Source organism: Ruditapes philippinarum, unplaced genomic scaffold (assembly GCF_026571515.1).
Source record: "Ruditapes philippinarum isolate M1 unplaced genomic scaffold, ASM2657151v2 ctg2130_1_1_1_1, whole genome shotgun sequence".
NCBI lineage: Eukaryota > Metazoa > Mollusca > Bivalvia > Venerida > Veneridae > Ruditapes > Ruditapes philippinarum.
In genome coordinates, this window is record NW_026855895.1 from 27,373 (window position 1) to 47,307 (window position 19,935).

The 19,935-nt window shown below is 32.3% G+C and overlaps 1 protein-coding gene across 1 annotated transcript; it reads right to left on the bottom strand.

The window, feature by feature from the left end:
- Nucleotides 1-574: 574 nt before the first annotated feature.
- LOC132744745 (interferon-induced protein 44-like) lies at nt 575-14,385 on the bottom strand. Its single transcript, XM_060733524.1, has 6 exons — nt 13,883-14,385; nt 12,661-12,701; nt 10,939-11,136; nt 9,883-10,026; nt 1,985-2,153; nt 575-1,573 (listed from the first exon to the last, which is right to left on the bottom strand). Exons 1-6 carry the CDS (start codon nt 14,133-14,135, stop codon nt 1,254-1,256), a joined length of 1,125 nt encoding a protein of 374 aa, XP_060589507.1. The 5' UTR covers nt 14,136-14,385; the 3' UTR covers nt 575-1,253.
- Between the last annotated feature and the right edge of the window lie 5,550 nt (nt 14,386-19,935).

The window sequence follows — 19,935 nt, forward strand, 5'->3', positions numbered from 1 at the left end:
CATAGAAGGAATAAATTGAAAGAAAGCAAGACAAAATGTATAATGCTAACATTGAGCTTTATATCTGTAATATGTTGAGAAACTATTGCAAAATACAATAAAACAAGTTGTTATACTATATTATGGTAAATACAAGTATATTCAAATAACAGACTTATGACAAGTGTTTGATATCCTTATCACTTTTGTGAAACCACATTTGTCCTTATATTAAAATAATGCGCAAAAGTAAGTAATCGAGTTCAATCTTCGGTTTCGTGCATACTTGAGAATAAGAGAAAACTAACAACAATTACCATATGGTTTATTCACAATCTTTATATCTTTTCTACACTGATGACTGCATAACTTAACAGGGACATAAATGTTAAAATCGTGATGAATTAACTTTCATTACGTGACATTGATTTTTTCTTCTTTGTCAAAATCACAAGGAGTGTTAGAATATGAAATAAAAGTGTATTTAACGCTTTCGTTTTTATTTTTAGCATGTAAACAAGTGATCATGTTTTGAGCAAAGAGAGATCAAAATGATTATTTCCAAAAATGGGAAAATAAAACCACAAAAAACATAGAATCGAGTTCTCTTCTGAATTAATAAGAAATTAATACGAAAAATAAACTTTGAACAAATATTTCTATCTAGCTGCTATCTAAGAAAATAGTTTGTGTGAATAATAAGCAATGTGAATGATAATTACGCCACAAGTTCTTGTTTAAAACAATAACATTAATTGAGCATGACTAAGTCTTCAGTAGATGTATTAAAGCATTAAATACACAAATAAGTCCAGCCCAGGAATATACGACTTTTGCAGCGCATGTCTTCTAAAAATGATATTATTTGGTTATCATAAAATGTAGCATATGAAATGATATAACTATTTAAACACGTATGGTATTTCTATCAAATTTGTGTGGCTATTATCCTTATATTCAGAAATTAAATGAGCCGCGTCACGACAAAACCAACATAATGGGTTTGCGACCAGCATGGATCCAGACCAGTCTGCGCATCCGCGCAGTCTAATCAGGATCCATGCTGTTCGCTTACAAACCCTATTACAAGTAGAGAAACTGATAGCGAACAGCATGGATCCTGATCAGACTGCGCGGATGCGCAGGCTGGTCTGGATCCATGCTGGTCGCAAACGCACTATGTTGGTTTTATCGTGACGCAGCTCAAATGTTTATCAATTTACATGGAATGACATGTACATGTATTGTTTCTCTTTTTGTTCTAACCAAGCGGTCTATAATGGAGTAGCTTGGTTTTTCTTTAAGTCAATTTGGCCAAATACTTGTCGATCCAGTAGGTTGAGCATATAGTCTTCTACAGATTCTAAAATGCGACTCAAAGCCAACAATGCAAGTATGTTGACATTGTTATCAAGTTTTGTCTCCTCCTTGTAGTTCTTAACCGGAAATACTTTAGTTTGAGACAGGCCCAGAAGTTGTGAGGCTTTTTTAACATGCTCTTCTACAGCCCAGCTCTTGTAGGTAAATGAAAAATCCCTCTCCACGTCATTGCAGATTTTGTCTATTTTTGTCAGTACAATGAGTTGAGGAATTTCTAACGAGAAAAAAACATACACAATTACAAGCAAAGATGTATAGACTACTATTTACTATGAGGCCGCACGAATGGTTAACATTATGTAAAGATTTACAGTTTCATACAAGTAGCAAATACAATTTTCTTGTCACGGCAGTCGGATTTTTAAATCTAGAAATATGTGCCGACGTAAATTTTTGACGCAACTTAACTTAAGCAAGTCATCCGTTACACCATCAAAATAATTAATCAATATTTAACTGCCGCGTGTCTCGCTGCCTGTTTATAGTACGTCTTGTCAAAACAAACGATTTTTTGGGGGGGGGGGGTGGGGGTGGCGTGGGGGTTGATATTTTATAAGTACCAAATGGCGATACTGGGTGGTAGTTTATAAAAAGAAATACTTTTAGTTAAGGAAAACAGTTATACCTCTTTCGTTCATTAACCTTTGAAATTGTTTCATCTTTTCAATGACTTTCTCTGAAACAGTATCAAGTGTTGTAGCGTCAAGTACAAATATAACACAGTGGATCCTATTTTTAGTTGGTTCAACTTTAGATTTATCAGCTTTAGGCGTCAATTCCTTTTCCTGGTTAAACTGAAATCATAAATATTCTCTTTTTAACAATCGTTACAAAATATTGTAAAGGCACATTTAGCCTCCGAAATATAAATGTATTTCTTTCTGTAGAAAGGGAGGTAAACATGCGATTTATAGTTTTGTAATTATAGATTTAGAACATTTTAGATGCTTATCACATGAAGTAAATAGCGTCAAATATAAAATAATTGCTGATAAATGCAGCAAAATGTAAAAGCAGTATTCTGACTTAAATGCAAAGTACTTAAATCACAATTTGTGTACTAATCACAATAAATGTACTAATCACCAAATGATTTTGAAAAATGAAAATATTATCAATTTAAGGCTTGATTGACCTTTAAATAAAAGTATGCATATGCACTTTAATTGATACGAGCATATCTTCCTTTAATGTTACTAAAATATGTAGTCTTATTTCAAATGTTGATTTAAAATTATATGTTTTGTCACTATAAATGCAAGTGAGTTTATGTAGTTAATTTGTGTGTTTAACCTTTCTTCATAATCCTATAACTATGGAAGCCTTGGAGGGTCACTTTTGAGTTTCGACTTATAGATTTATTTTACTATTTTCTTATGACTTTTGATTTATGACTTTTGATTTATGACTTTTGATTTTTGACTTATGGATTTTGTTATTGTCCCACGTGCTTGCCTCATAATTTCCAAGGAAAATATGGCAGAATATGACAACGATTCAGACGAGGTAAGTTCATTTACCTAAGTTTCCTGGAGACATATTTAAAAAACAAAATATGTGGATTCATATGCAAGAACAGAATGTTATTCTTATATAAGCCTTTTTAATTGATAAGGAAAAGAAAATACTTTGCTTGCAGTGCATTGCATTGGGTATCCATTTTTTATTTTGATTTCCGGAACAGGCATATATTATCTCAAATTGACATACAGGGTATGAATCAAACGCTTTATTTTTTATATGGGTTCCAGTTTTAAATCCAAATAAGTCTCGCACTGTTGTTTGCTGCAGTTTCAATCGGTTTTCACCCGTAGTTCATTCTTCGTCCATCTTATATTAAATATAGACCAAATTATAGGCCTTATTTTGACCAAAAAAAAAATTATAGTTAAGAAGTTTCATGAAAAATGGTATTTCAAAAACAATAAATCATACAGCTTTGAAACTTCACACACTTGTTTAGAACACGCTCTAAGTAAGAAATCTCTGATTTTTTTTGTTATCAGATTATGCCTCTTTTTCGACTTTGAATTTATGGTTTAGAATTTTCATGAAAAATGGTTTCTCAAAAACTATTTTAGCGATTCCTTTGAAACTTAAAACACATATTAAGTGCTGACATCTAAGGTCAATGACCAAGTTTCGTATGAGTGGCTCACAATTTGACATACTTATGCCCATTTTTAAAGCTAAAATGTTTTGTCAGAAGGTTTATGAAATATGGTCACATAAACCAGTTATGATATAATATTGAAACTTTATACACTTGTTCAGTATCAATAACTTAGGACACCAGTCCTACCAAGTACAAAGTACATGTTATTTGTATATAAACTTTTGTATACAGTTATGTATTAAGGGATGTTTTGTATTTCATTTTGTATATATTTGTATTTCATTTCAATTGAGATAACACATACTTTTAATGTTTTCAATTTTAATTCTAGTAAAGCTACCTGTAGGAATTAAGGACGTGCTGTCGAATGGTTTCATCTACAAAGCAGTTGCAAGAGCATCAGCAATACATATTTGTCAAGTTTTCGGAGCCAGTTTAGAAGACTAAGAGGTTTCATCGCAAAACAGCGTTCCTTCCGAGTGGAAAGTAGTACAGTTTAGCAAATGCAAAATGTCCAAACACTGGTGATTTGGTTTTATTCGTTATTGTCTATGGAATTATTAAGTCATTTTCGGAAAACGAGTGTTACTTTTTCACACTTGTTTTTAGACGCTCGATAATTTTCAAGTTTTAACCCCACCACTAATTGTGGACGCTTTAGTGGAAACACGCAATGTCACGTCCCGCCACGTTTATTTTATCCTGTCCATATCACCAATATGGTATAAAACTTGTATTGATAGACAGGTCATGGTGAGACAGAGAAAAGTGTGAAAAATCATGAATTCATAATTCTGGCTTTCATAATTTTCAGTATTTGGCCATAAAATTTATAACTTATATGAAAGGTACCGAAATCAAACTTTGCATGTTCATATAGCTTGGCGAGGCAGAAAGAAACATCCTTCTTGCTATCATAGCTAACATACATTTTAGAAACTCCCCTTTGTTGTGTGTGTTTTTGTTGTTGTTTTTTCCATACTTAGATTTTGTTAAACTCATAATTATCTCAAAAACTGTTGAAGGCATCAACTTGAATTTACTGGCAGATATGTCTCGGCGAGACAGAGTGCATTGTGTTGTTAAAAAACTTTTGATTATAACATTTAATCGTTCTCCTAAGTTACACATTCCCTTTTTCGACATGCTGTGGGTTGGAGGTATGCTCATTACGAAATACTATGAGATTTCCATTACATATAAAGTCGGTCATTCTTCGGAAAAAAAAAACAACTTGTGGACGTTATTTAATATATACATTATACAATGTATACAGTTTCTTAAAGTTAACTAGGAAATTTTTAGCTAGAGAATGTTTGTTTTTTCTTTTTCTCTCTTTTGAACATTTAGAAATGAAGAAATAACGCTCTGACAATGATTTTGAAAATCATGACTTCAATAATAATACAGACACTCTAGCGTTGCTAGTTTACCTAATTTATCTTATCTTTTCAAAAGCTTCGTTAGAACACTCATGATTTCTTAGTTTTTCATCAGTAACGTATCAACAATGTGTTGTTTTGTAGAAATATTGCATGTATATATGTCTTCTGTGACGTTAATAAGTTTTTGTTGATGGCAGTGTTTATTTTTAGCTGTTCCTTAGTGTTTGCTTTTAAGTAAGGCATATGTGCTATTTTAAAACAAAATGCTTACCTCTGTATTTCTTATCTCTTTTTTAAATTAAATATAATGAAGCTCAAATGCAGTTTGTTTTTGCATATCTAATACATTTGTTTTCTTATAAGACAACAATTTTGTTAAACAAAATAAAGCATGTTTGTAGAATAAACAATGTTTGTTGTTATCTGTTTAAACGCATTTATTCCAAAAAAGTATTGATAGCTCTGCCAACCTGTCACGGTTTAGACCGTGAAGTAAAAACCTTTGGTAGTGTGGTCTCTCGGTAGAGGTATATTTAGGTAGTCTGTTGAGGGAGTTGGCTGGTTCCACACAGTTTACTTCTATAGTGATTGCTATTCTATTTCTACTTTGCTCATTTCAACCTCTTACTTATAATTTTAATGGAACACTATCTCTACATAGATAAAAAAAAATTCTCTGTAACATTTATATACTGTTTATACCGGTGGTAAATTACAAATTTATTTTGGTTATAACAAAGTTACAATAACACAATAATAAATTGTCAACAAATGAGGATTCTAATGCAAAAATGAGGCTGGTGGCTAAATGTACTTGTAAACATTATATGATTTCAACACCACTCTCGGCTGATGTGTTCCCTTGCGTTTGGTGATTGTATCACACATTTGCTTATTTGCATTAATCTAAAATCAAGTAAAACTAATGTTTATACTAAGGCAAAGAGTAACAGAAAATAGCAAAAGTTATAAGTCAAAAGTCAAAAGATAAAAGTCATAAGTAAAAAGTGATAAATTATAAGTGAAAAGTCACAAGGCAAAACATAAAAAACGAGAAAATAAGTCAGCATTTATAACAAAGATCAATTATTATTTTTGAATAACAATCATATATATTCCTTTTAAATACCATAATACATCCTATAAAGTATGGTTGCTATTTGTTGCGAATGAATAAGACGTTTGAATCTAATTACACATACTTGAAATTACAAGTATAACTTATATGTCACGGAACGAATATATTCAGTAGATGATGTGCGATCTCGGTCGGGACAGAACTAGCCCTGTAAGGGGGTCCGGGTTCGAATCCCGATATGGCTGCATATCTTTCTCCCCCTGTGACATTTGGCATAGTGGAAAGTGTCCCTGCCAGTCACACGGGAGATCGATGTTCTATTCCTAGTCGGGCAGCCTTTTTGTAACCAGGGCTTGATAGAAGAGATACAACCAGAAGTCGATTCATATAGTGTAGTTAATCGCGTAATACGTATACCAAAAACAAAAAGAAATACAGCATGTATTTTACGTAAAAAGTCACAAAATTGCACATACCTATATTGTGATGTAAAAACTTTACAAATTAATATTTACAGGCTGCTGAGTTGGAAAGGACCATTAACTTGTACAATAAATGTGTTTAGATTTGATTTTTTAAATAACTTTAGGAAGATTCCCACTACACGTATGCTTTTCGTGAAAAATTACATGCAAAGACTGTTTAAGAAATGACCCGTTAAGGTATGACCATTGTAATGCACTACCTCCATTTCAAGAGTATTTACATTAGTTGTATGAAATCAGATGGTTGTGGGTTCGAATCCCATAGGAGCCAACTTTTTTTTCTTCATTTTTTTTCTTCAGTATTTTTGTATTTTTCTAGCTATATTTAGATGGGAAAATATGCTCGTTTTCTATTTTTATCATTTTTTACAGATATTCATTGCCTAATTAATGCTAAATCTAAGAGCAAATTCGACATATAACATGTCCAATGCTTTATATATTACAGACTAGCCGGTAAAAGCCTTACATATTTCACAGAATGAATCAGTATACTTTCTAGAAAGATTTTAGCAAACTTTGATACTTGTAAGCCCTTTGACTAAATGTAATTTTAGTGATTTTTTAAATTTAGAATGATATGATAGAAAATGTTCAAATGGGTGGGGTAAAGAAACATTTCCATGCATATTTCTATCGTGTCGAGAATAGTCATGCATTTAACATGCATAGTTCATTACTAGAATGTTATTATTTGCATCTAAACAAGCATCACTTGCAAAACATGATATTACGTTATATATATGATATATAGATATAATATATAATATAGATATATTATCAAAACATGATAATGATTAGATGACAACGGATATTTTTTTTCAATACATGTATTTCTTTTAAAAAGCCTTTTTAATGTATATGTTCTGACTCATACTCCAAATCCGTACGGTAAATTTTGCTTAAATTTTGCATACAGGTGTCCTTTAGGTATACCACTCAACAATGTTGTCAATTTTACAATGCCTTATAATGCAAATTAGAGTGGTTAAAAACTATAACTTAAAAGATAACTCACAAATAAATTGTAAACATTTTGCTAAATATTTACAAACCAATATCTTAAAACAACCATATAATGAAGTGAAATCGTTAACTATCGTCTTTATGATTTTAAAAAATCATTTTTTGAAACTTAACCTATAGTAACCTAGTATATATCAATAACACGAAAACAATCAGTATTAGTCGTTTTAAAGCGTATTTATATTAAATCTATTCTCAAAATTAAATCTTTCAACTCGGTACACAGTTGTAGTGCTAAATCAGGGTCCAATGGCATCAATAGATCTGGCTTCAGAAGGGGTGCTAATTCTACGAATTCCCCACATTGTCTTTTTGGGCGTGAATACATGTTCTTTGCAAATATATACGTCTCTCAAGTTAGCTGCATTGCCGAAGTCGTGAGTTTCATACAGACCTGGTAAAAAGCGTTGTGTCAGGTTTACCACAAATAACAGAATAACTGGTTTGTTGCCTTATTTCATGTGCAATCCGGCCTAACTCGGTTTGTATGAGGTCCATGAAGCAAAATTTTAAGTTCTTACATTGTATCGGGTCCAGATCATTAAATACACATGTATCGCGTAAGTCTTTGAAAAAAATGTATCCGCCAATTGATTCCATTTTGTCGTAATGTACACCACCATTTCTCAATGCGTTGGTTAGATGTGCTTTAGTATTGCTGCAATAGTAAAGCAATGCAGTTTCCCGTACCAACATCACAACGTAGTATTGGGTGGGGGACTTGATAATGTTTAGTAAAGGTGTCTAAAAGTATCTTGCAATAAGGTGTGGGTTGTTATTTGAGTCCGAAACCTCTAACCATATTATTTTTCTACTATACCCATTCACAGCACCATGGATACAAAATCCTTATTGTTTAAGTTTAAACATCCATATGTCATATAAAACTGGTCCTTTGGCGTAGTGTAGTATACGCGTCGGCATAAGCGATGAGCTTTCCGCATCTCAATACCATCTGTTATTATTTCCATGACGTCGTCCCCCTTGACGTACATGTGGTAATCCAGCATAAACCTACGCCATATTGTACGGTATACTATGCATTGCCCACTTGTTTGTATTTCTCTGTTTATAACATCAGACACAGTCTCAAAAGGAGTATATATATTCCATTACGCCGTTTTAAATTTAAGCGTTTAAAAAGTCTATTCACTGTACTAAATGACGTCGTAATGCCATGCCGTACCAGAAAGTACTCTATTATCAGCAGAGTTTTGTTTGTTATAGATGTTGAGGGTAGGTATCTTGGCATGGTAGCTTTGGTAATGCCGAACAGTATAATGATGAAGACACAGATCAACATCAAGGTTTTCGTCCTCGTTACCTTTTGTCCAGTAGTTGTGTCTGAAATAAGAGTTTATCTTTTATCTAAATCTTTATACATTCATAGTATATAAAATGGGTAAATCTCTTAGCTCCGTCTTTTAAAGATTGATAGGTGCGAGAAATATAACATTTAAAATGCTAGTAGGATATTTTGTTCTAACTGGTCCTATATCTATTTTTGCTCTTAAGTGTTCTTTTCTCAATTGTTAAAATATACAACAAAATTAGACATTAATGCTAAATGCAAATGGTGCTCAGTTAACTTTGTACTTGTGTGTATGAACATAGCACTGCCGTTCTTTATGAAATTGGTCAGCACTATCTAAGTACTTTACAGAAATACTGAGTCTGTGTTAGCACAATAAAATGCTGAATTGCGATACATGTTTAATACTGTGCACCATGCCATTTTAAGACGTAAAACTTGTATTCCCTGTTTACTTGTAAAAATTTGTTTGTTACTCATGGACAGATTTTGTGATGAGGACAAAAAATGTATAAGCACTAATATAATGAACATATTTAGAACACAGCAGATTGCACAAAACACACAGTCACACTTGTGGAATTAAAGTCTGTGATATATTACCACTATGGGATTATATCAAATAATATTAAATTCCCTCCTTAACACATCCTCTCCTCCATGACAAATCTCAATGAAATTATTTAAAACTTTTAAAAAACATACCTGAAACCAAAGTTGCTGCTTTCAACTTCTAAAGCACGTGTAAAATGGGTTAGCCAAAAGTCATAAGACGTAAGTCACAAATCAAAAGTCAAAAGTAAAACATCCGTAAGTCGAAACTCAAAAGTGACCCTCCAAGGCTTCCATATATAACTATCCGGATAGGTTTAATAGTGCTTATTTGAATGAAATACTTATGATAATGAAAGAATTATGCTAGCTTTCCTTGTTAAAAAAGCTTAACTTGACGTCATATCGATGACAGATTTTTAGATAGGCCTTACTTACAATTAGAGGTGACACGTTGACATTATCAACAACTTTCAATTTAAGATTTAAGACACAATATCTATAAAACTTGAGTTATTGCAAAACACCTTCTTAAGAAAGTATAAAGTGAGCATTTAAGTAATTCTTACCAGATGAAAATCTTGAATATGTCCATCAAGAATGTGACAACAGTCGTTTACATCAGGACCGACCGATTCCTCTAGGCCAGGCATGTCGCACAGGATGAAATTTGGAGAGCCACCCGAGTTAGGTCTAATGGTGTAAGGTACGTACTGTACACAATAAATTATATACAAATGTTCAAATAGGAAGCAGATTAATCATTAAAATCTTAAATGTGCGGAACTTACAATATAGATTTGCGATGAGAACGCATGCGTACGGTTAAGGCATCAGAATTACAGCCCCCGTTTAACCCTGCGTGACCGTGAGAGGTGACTAAATGAGTTCGAACACCCGAAGTTAGCCATCTTAGTTTTTGTCGGCGCAATAAGACCTCAACTGTTTTGGTGCGCCGAATAAAAAAAAAAAAAAAAACAAAAAAAAAAACAAAACAATTATGGTGTATCTGATCTTGTAGATTTCGATATAACTTAATAAAAATATCCCACAATATAACTTGGCCTTTGATGTTTTTACTCTTTTAGCCTGTGCTATCTTAATATTATTTTTTTTAAAATATTTCCCCTTATATAACACGCCACAGAAATATGATTATGCATTGTCAAAAGAATGTACAAATGTATTTAAATTGATATAGAATTTTAAGTTATAAACATCAATTCAAAATAGATTTAAGCCATCATACTAAAGTATAAATAATGAGGGATATATATTTCAGCACTATGTGTATACAGGCAGTGTGAGACAAAATGAATAAATGATTTTATTGTACTTTTGTCATTTTTCTGTTTGGCAAAATATTTTACTGAAAATTACTAGAAAGAAGAGCCCACCTATCTTGATATTTTCACGTCAACGTGTGCAATAACAGCGACGGATATAGCAAACCTTGTTTGAAGCGAAGTTCTGATGGTGCCCAAGGTTTGCGTTAAGTAGTGAGTTTTCGTGATTTTCATTACAAAACAAAACCACCTGCCAATTACACAATGTCACCCTATATTTACAATAAATAATTATATTTCAAATGTTATTTAATGTTCAAATTTGCAAAGACACATTACCCCAGCAGTTACACTATGTTCAGCGCTACTACTACACGCCCTCCATGTTATGCGTTCATGGAATATGGAATCAATTGTGTTGAAAAAGCTGGATTTCCCAGCACCCACTGGACCTATCATTGCAACACGAACTTTGCTAATTGAAAGGTCAGGAATCGGCGTAAATGCAAGTATCGCCCCCTTAAGCCTTTCAAACTCCTGAAATAAGGTTATAATGAAAGTATCAGTCTATCGACTGTCTAATACACGGTGGCACAAAGGTGACATGTGTGTGTTTAACTCGTGGCCACGAGATACTATGTCGTGGCCAGGAGTTACTAAGTCGTGGCAACGACATAGTATCTCTTGGCCACGACTTAGCTATCTCGTGGCCACGACTTAGTAACTCGTGACCACGACATAGTATCTCGTGGCCACGACTTAGCTATCTCATGGCCACGACTTAGTAACTCGTGGCCACGACATAGTATCTCGTGGCCACGACTTAGCTATCTCGTGGCCACGACTTAGTAACTCGTGGCCAAGACATAGTATCTCGTGGCCACGAGATAAATAAAACACACACATGTCACCTTTGTGCCACCGTACTAATAACAAAAATATAGTAAACAAATAGTATAGAGAAAATGGATTTCTTAAAGAACGCTCTAAAGGCATTTGGGCAAGCTAATAAATAACAATAGTACAGTAAATTATACAGGAACTGTCAGGACATTTATTGAAATAACGTCTTGCATGTACGAAATCTTCGTAATTGTAAATAATAACGTTCTTGCAGAATTCAAGTCTTTCTATAAACAATGATTCGATATCTATCCAGATATTAAGATATAATATCTTACAAATGCAATCTTAGCTAGAAAAACAAATGTTTATTAGGAGAGTTCAAATAACAAATAAATAGCTTACATGACCTTAATTGTCATAATATAGAAATAATTTTGGAAACATTGGAAACGTTTGAATATATGAAGGATTTCATTAATAGCATTCCAATAGTATAGAAAAATATAGGGATATATAGCTGATTGACAGTCTAAAACATAAGTTGCATGCATTCATATGTAGTTTTTGTCATCAGCTTTTTTTTATAATCACACACCAAACGTATATCAGATCTATTTATTACATGCTTTTCGGTAGTTTATAGAAATATATCAGTGATATAAAACTGGTAATTTCACTGTTTGAAACAGTGAAATTACCACTTTGATAATTTCACTGTTTTGAATTTAAGCCCCTTACGTTGTTTCAGTGAAATACCAGCGTGCACAGTACTGGGTACCAACTTAATGACGTGACGTCGTAAATGACGTCACGTTGTATTATTATTTGGCGCGCTTTTCATTCAGTATTAGTTCTAATGTCTTTTTAAAACGTCTTTTGCATATAATAAAAAGAAAATTTGTTTAGTTTAGTGTAAGATCGAAATATATTTCACCTTGTGAACACCAAAAGTTCATATTTCACTCGTGGCTGCGCCACTCGTGAAATATACCTTTTGGTGCTCACTCGGTGAAATATATTCCGATCTTACACTGAACTAAACAAATATCCTCTATATCCTGTCAAAAGAGGTAAAATTATTATTTTTTCATTATATACAAAGAAACGTGCAAATATTGACAGTATGATAAACAAAAAAGAAAAGAAATCAACCTGTTTCACAATTAAGAAGCATTCATGTTTTAATGTATTTATTTGTCATCTAAATATAAGTACCTTTGTATCCCAGTTGTCGTGACTACGCCATGGCTTCCTTACTTTGTTTTATACCGGAAATATACAAATTTGTTTACATTTATTTGCATGTACATAGAATTGTATACATTTTTTAAAAGAACGCCAATGTGGTTGAAAAGTCCAAAAACATAAAATTTGAATTTCTTCCACATATCACCTGGGGCACTTAAATGGACAAATATGCAAACGATAATAAAGAAACAGACTTAAGATAAAATCGTAAATCGATTTCTTTCGTTGGTGATTTTTTGTCAGATTAAGTTAAAAGCATTTGATTGTTTTTATGCCATTTGCAAATTGATTACTCTGGATTGAGCAAACGGTCTTAAATTTTTCAAACAAGTAATTGATATAGGCCGTCATCAAATGCTTCACAAATCTCGGAAAAATATTTTTAGTCCCGCCATGCCAAAAAACCCAGTGAAGTCTCTTTAAAAAGCCTTCTAATCAATTACAAATATTCTGGAAAAAACGGAAAATATATCGCGACAAACCTTATAAAAATTAAAAACAGACAATGTTGGATTTTAAACTTCCCCATAACAATATCTTAGATGTGGAAGACATAATGTCTGCCTGTAGCTATGAGTAATTTATCAAAATGAAAATATTTTTTTTGCATCACGAAATTCTGACGCAGTAAACAGATTGGCATAGTTCAGTGCCTTTTTGTCATTGTTCTGCAATAAGATTCATGTTTTCTAGAACTTGCCCAATCATTGTGAGTGTAAAGAGAGAGAGAGAGCACTACTTATTATTCACGAGAGTTTAGGAGTCTGCCCTACAATACTTCACATGTAGATATGTGGAACACATAGACTGGACAGATTACTTTTGTTGCAGACCATAATTGTATTTTATTTAAGCTCACCACGTCAAATAAGCATATTTATAGATGTTGTAATTTCTTCTTACTTTTATTTTAACAAAGTCATGTGTGTGTAACGATAAATGTCAAAGCATATTTTCTTTATAACAGAGAAAATCATCTTTTTGTTTGCCTTCTATGGGTACATATGTATCCGGGAAAGTTAATGCGATTAGCGGTGTTAGATTCCCTGTTTTGCTTTGAAATACAATTAGATTGCACTGGTTAAAATAAAAAAGATCAATATAGAGCATTAACAATAACTGTCGCGTATTGTATTTGCTGTTTTATATTGTTGCAATAATAATAATAATAATAATAATAACAACGTACATGTTACTTTATATACTTCCAATTCAATAACATTGAGGTTTCCATTGTTGATGTCATCAGCATGAACACCCTGCATATCGTAGCTATGTCCAAACTTTGCAGATCCATTCAAAGGGAAGAATTTTCCGAAGCTATTCGTATTTACTGTTCCGTTGAATGTATGAAGATCATACCTACCACCGAATGTTGGACCGTAAGATAAATTGCTGTTTGTTGCATACCAAGTTTTATCTTGTTTCACAGGAAATTTCATTGCTTTCTCTTTCCCGCTAAAGTATAACTGGAAGAGAAATGCCTCATTACTTGAAATATATTCACCACTACTAGAGTTCCAGTTTGACGGGTTGTATCCACCATACACAGAGCCCTTGTTATTATAAAGAACTGTCACAGTGGGTCCCTGCTTGTCACATTTCTCGTGAAAAGTTGTTGCGTAACATCCGTCTCTTGATATAGCGTACAATAGTTCAAATGACTTTGGGCCTGTGCCTATAATTTCTCTAGCTCATTTCTGTCTTTATTGGTCAACCTTTCACCCATTGTTTTAAAACTGAAATTCGAAGGTGATGATAAAGTTTCCGATTAAAGTTTAAATTTTACAAAAATTAAAGTTTACATTTTACAAAAAGACTGATACATGTATTGATCAATAGGAAAATTTACAATACCATATGTGCTTTCTTAAAGAAAACTCGGACAAAATATTAGCTCTCTCACTTGTTTAAAAGTGTCGATAGCAATAAATTCTTTGTACATATACGTCTTATTGTCACGTTCTCTTCGGGTGTTCCTGAACATGTACATGTATCTGTATTTTTTGACATTTTCTTTTCCTCTCTTTTCCTCTCTTTTCCTCTCTTACCTTCAATAACCATGATGAAACAATGTAAGAGTTGGTTTATTGTTCGATATTGTTGTTGTTATGATGAAATTTTAGTTAAGTCATTAATCTGACAAATTAAATATTTGGTAAAAATTATTCAATTTGTATTTTCATTTAGCCAACAGAATAAGTCGTTCAAAAATATTTGTGTTGTAAAGCAGGGTTTTAAATACTTGTATTTTCGATCTTTACAAATTAATTGAATTTATATAAAAAATCATAAAATATATATAAGTTGAAAATGTGAAGGCATTTATTTTATTTTTTACCCACATTTGGGAGAAACTCTGAAAGTGGTAGCTTTGTTTAAGATTACATGTTCTTTTATCCGTTGTCCATATGTAAAAAGATTAGCATTGACAAAATATCGTCGCTTGAAAACTGTAATGTTCTATCTCCAAATTTTCCAAAAACAATTTAAATACACAATTTTGTCCATAATGGACTGTTCTATCTCCCTGGCATGTTGTATTAGTGCTTCAGAGGTTCATAAATGAATTACAACCAAACCATCCTGTTCTATCTCCACAAATTCAATGTTTTGATAAATAGACTGTTCTAACTTATTGGACTTAAGGTATTAGCACCCTAATGCATTACCTCCGCTTTGAAGAGTATTCAAATAGGCTAGAATTACTGTTAACTACATTGAAAATGAAGGCCATGGGTTCAATCCCCAGAAGGGTCAACTTTTTTTTTCTTCCTTTTTTTTAACATTATTTATGTACCTCTCATGTCCCATATGGAAAGAAAAAAGTGTTTAATTTTGAATTTTTAATTTATATAGGTATTTATTGGCTAAATGATGCTAAATCTAGTAATAAATATGGTACCTGATATTTTCAAAGTGTTATATAATCAAAACAGGACGGTAAAAGTATTTCATATTTTACAAGATCAACCAATATGCTTTTTTAAAAGTTTAGGGAAACTTTAAAAACAGGCACTCATTTGGGTAAATTTTAAGAATTTTTTGAATTAGGCTCCCTAAGTAGAAAAATGGTCAGACATGTGGTAAAAATGGGTGGGGTAGGGTAACATTTTTATACAGATTTCATAAATTTTAAGTAGAAACCATAATTTTGCTTATGTGGATTTGTTAGCTGAATGGTACTATTTGTTTCTTACCAAAAATTCATGGGAAAACATTTTTCATTAGAATGTTATTGCAGATCATTTAAAGGTTCCTCATTTCTAAAAAAGGGCCCTCATAACATCCTAGCTTGAGTTAAGAAAAGTGGTCATAACTTGATTTCTGTACGGTAAACTTTGTTTAAATTTTGCATACAGGTGTACTTTAAGGTATACATCTGACCTATGATGTCAATTCTTTAGTTCCTGATTGTGCCCATTAGGGTCCTAATACCTTAAAATATCATCGATAAATGTCACGCGACCTGTGGGTGCATATGCAACAAACTGTTCTAAATCCAAAGTACCGTATCAAACCATTGCATTAAATCACGTGATGGCAGGACACCCGCCATGTTGTACGAAACATTATACAACGTTTGCTGTTTATTTCATATATTAATACTAAATGTAAGTATTGAATGATGTTATGTTTTCATAAATTTACCCCAATCATGACATTTTATTCTTAAATCCCATGAATTAACTGCATGTGATTAAACAGCAAATTAAACTATGATGATATGCAAGTAATTTCGGATGTGTATTTTTGGATAGAAACACTTATGATCATACAATTTCAACAAACAAGTTCGTAAATAGGAAATGTGTGTATGTTCTAAAGTTTCTTTAATTATAGGCGCATAATGTCTCAGAAACCTATTTTTTTTAAAATTTAAAACAGGCAAATATGAGATTTAGAAATAGTAAGTAATGATAAATAGCATGCTAGATGCTTTTCGCCTGAATTATAGTTATGAATGTTAAATTCTTAAATAAAAATAGCAAAATGACAACATAGTAGTATTTTGACTTCCATTCAAAATACTAAATGACCGTAACTGTACTAATTTCTATAAGAAACAAAAGCATAAGATGGTTTAGGATACTGGCCAATGTGGACCTTTTTGGTAACTTTAACAGAACTCCAAATGTTAAGCTTTTGAGAGATAAAGATAAAAGCATTTCTAGGGCACAACGGGCCTGTTAGAAAGTTTATAGATATTATGCGTTTATATAAAATTTATGTTTTAGAATGCATTAATGTTTTATAACTAATAGATTACTTTAAAGTAAAGACATTTATACCAAAATCAGAAGGAAGAAAAATATTCTTATACTTATTCTTAAATTCTTTGAATTTCTGAATGTATATTTATATGACATTATGTTTTTCATGTTTTCTGTAATGTTTTGTACACGGACACTTTTCAAATATGACACTTTTCAAATATATGTCATGCCTTCAACTACCTGTAAGGTCTTTTCTAGCAGATATATTTTCATTGCATACTTAAGTTATAGTCACATTTTCTCATACCTACAATTAGAAGAACTTCTTACGAACACAAACAGAACGTGTAAAGCGCATAACAACATAATTACTACTATTTTATACCTTTGGAAAGGAATTTGAATTAGACCATCTTTTGAATTCTCATGAAAAAAAAAATCTTGAAAGAATTTTCCAGCATTCTAGAGGATTTGAAAGCTTTCTATTCCCGTTTGTGGCTACAACTTTCTTTTTCTAGACATTCAATCACTTTGAAGGTATTAAATTGTAATGACTTAAGTTATAACAATAAATAAAAATGTTTAATTAAAATAAATGAAAATTTATGTGGGTATTTTATCTTTATTTACATAGACTTTCAAATTTGGTGGAGGGGATCATGATGTGGGGCGCCATGTCGTATCGCGGGACTGCGTTCCTCACGAGAGTTACTGGTAACTTAAATGCCGTTGGATACATTGATATTCTTGGCAATAGTGCTGTGCTATCGGCCCACTACTTGGACTATTAAGGTAATTTCTGGCTCCAGGACGATTGCGCACCTTGTCATAGGGCAAGGATTGTCAGAAAATGGAAGAATACCAATGACATTCGAAGTTTAGTGTGGCCTCCTCAGTCTCCAGACTTGAATCGATTGAAAATCTGTAGTGGGACATCAAGAAAGCTCTTAAAACAAGACGAAGTGCGAATCTTAACGAACTGGAGGTGTTGTGAGGCAGTGTTTGGAGGAAATTACAGTGGAACGTTGTGAGAGACTAGTGAATACCATGCCTAGGCGTGTTCAGGCTGTCTTAGCTGCTAATAGTGGCTACACTAAGTATTGACAGAAGTTGATTTCCATTATATGAAATCTAGCAATCTGGTGTTATGTTCTGTTTTTGTTGAGTTGTGTATTTTTGTTATTTCAGGTCCGCATATCTTTAACGATATTGAGTTTTTCTCCCGACATCGCGTTTAGTAGTTTTTAAATTTTCAAAATCCGACAATAAGTAAAAAAGTTATGCAATACTAAATCTTTACATGCTTTTTTCTCAAAAACGACAAAATGTCACTTAGAACACAACGTTTTTCAAGCGACGATATTTTTCTGTATTTTAGTTTTGGTTTTGAAAGACTACTTCGAATCCTTTTTCTGTGACTATACCAGAAAGCAACGAACATGACAACCTCATGCGCTGTCATTCTTTACAAAGATTTTTACCAACAGTTTTATATAGCTAGTATTTATTTAAATGAGTTTTGCAAATATGAGTGTGAGTGATGAGTTTGAGTTTAAAAACAATTTTTTTTCCGTATTCTTCTGACATAAAACTAAAATTACTTTAACGTGCATGAAACACGTGACCTGGATTTATCTTCCTGTAAAGTGCACGGTAAAGGGGTACAAAGACTTGCAAAGAACTGCTAAATGCAAGTACTCTGCTAGAGTTAAATAGTTCATGTTTTCTATATCTAACACATCGAGATATGTTATTGATTTGTTGATGACGTTAATTGCATCAAAGGAGGTTTTGGACCGAGAACGATGAGAAACAATTAGCAAGCATTTGGTCGAGCGGCTGCGCCACCCTTGATCAATTTAACTTTGTAAATGCTTACTTATTATACTCCCGATTCTAAAAGACATTTCTTTTAACTTTAAGTTACATATCCTAGATAATTTGATTGTGGTTTCTGACATTAATTAATGATCAAATAAAAATTGTTGAAACATATTCAACAGTTATGAAATTAAAACTAAGATTATAGTGACTGTCTTAATTCAATATATGGGAGCTGCAACTTTCGTTTTTGATAAATGCACTAACCTTGCCATGGAAACATGTAAACAAACAAATTAACTGTGATATCAGTGAACGAAAACAAAATATAATGTAAAAAAATGGCAATATATAAATTTAGAATATCAAAACACAAATGAAACTAAAATTTATCTTTAAGACTTTTTACCGTTTTCCTTGTTTTTTTCATGTCATGTGACAATTTAGGATAGATAGTGTGTTAGTTAAACAGTATTGAACTTTTAACAAGAATTTACCGCCAACAAGTTACTGATATAGAATATATTTCATTTAAGAGTTTTACCTGTATAGCGTTTGAAATATTCCAATTTTTGTTACATCGACTGCTTACTTGTTTATCCTATTTTCGTTTTAAATAAGATATTGATTTAGCAAAATGTTTGCACTTGATCAATACAATTAATGTGGCCTGGGATATGCCATGTCATCCGATAAGATACGCAATATAAAATGACTGTGTAAACTTTGAGTGGCAGTCAAGAAATGAATTATCCATATAAATGCAAAATGGTACATGTAAATATAACTCGCCATTATTACATTTTAAATGCGTTTGAAATGTAACGTTTTGGTATCGTTGAACAGAAAAACAACTGAATAGTCAAACAGATATCATAAGAAAGTTGTTTATATTTGCCCCCTTCATTTAGATTAAGTTGGAGATCATTTAGGTATGGTCTTCTTTTATTTGAATTGAGTTTGGGGTCAGTGGGTCAAGGTCATGGGTGTCAATAATTGATTTCTAAACATTTGTTTATACAGCCTTTATATTTATTGACTGATGTTTTTTCATATTTGGAGGAAGCTAACTTACGTGGTCTTCTTCCTTTGGGTTGAATTAGGTATCAGTGGTTCAAGGTCAAGGGAGCCAAAAATAGATTTCTAAATATTGACTATTTGCTTCTTCTAGCAGCCTTTATTTATGATGATATTTTTAATATTT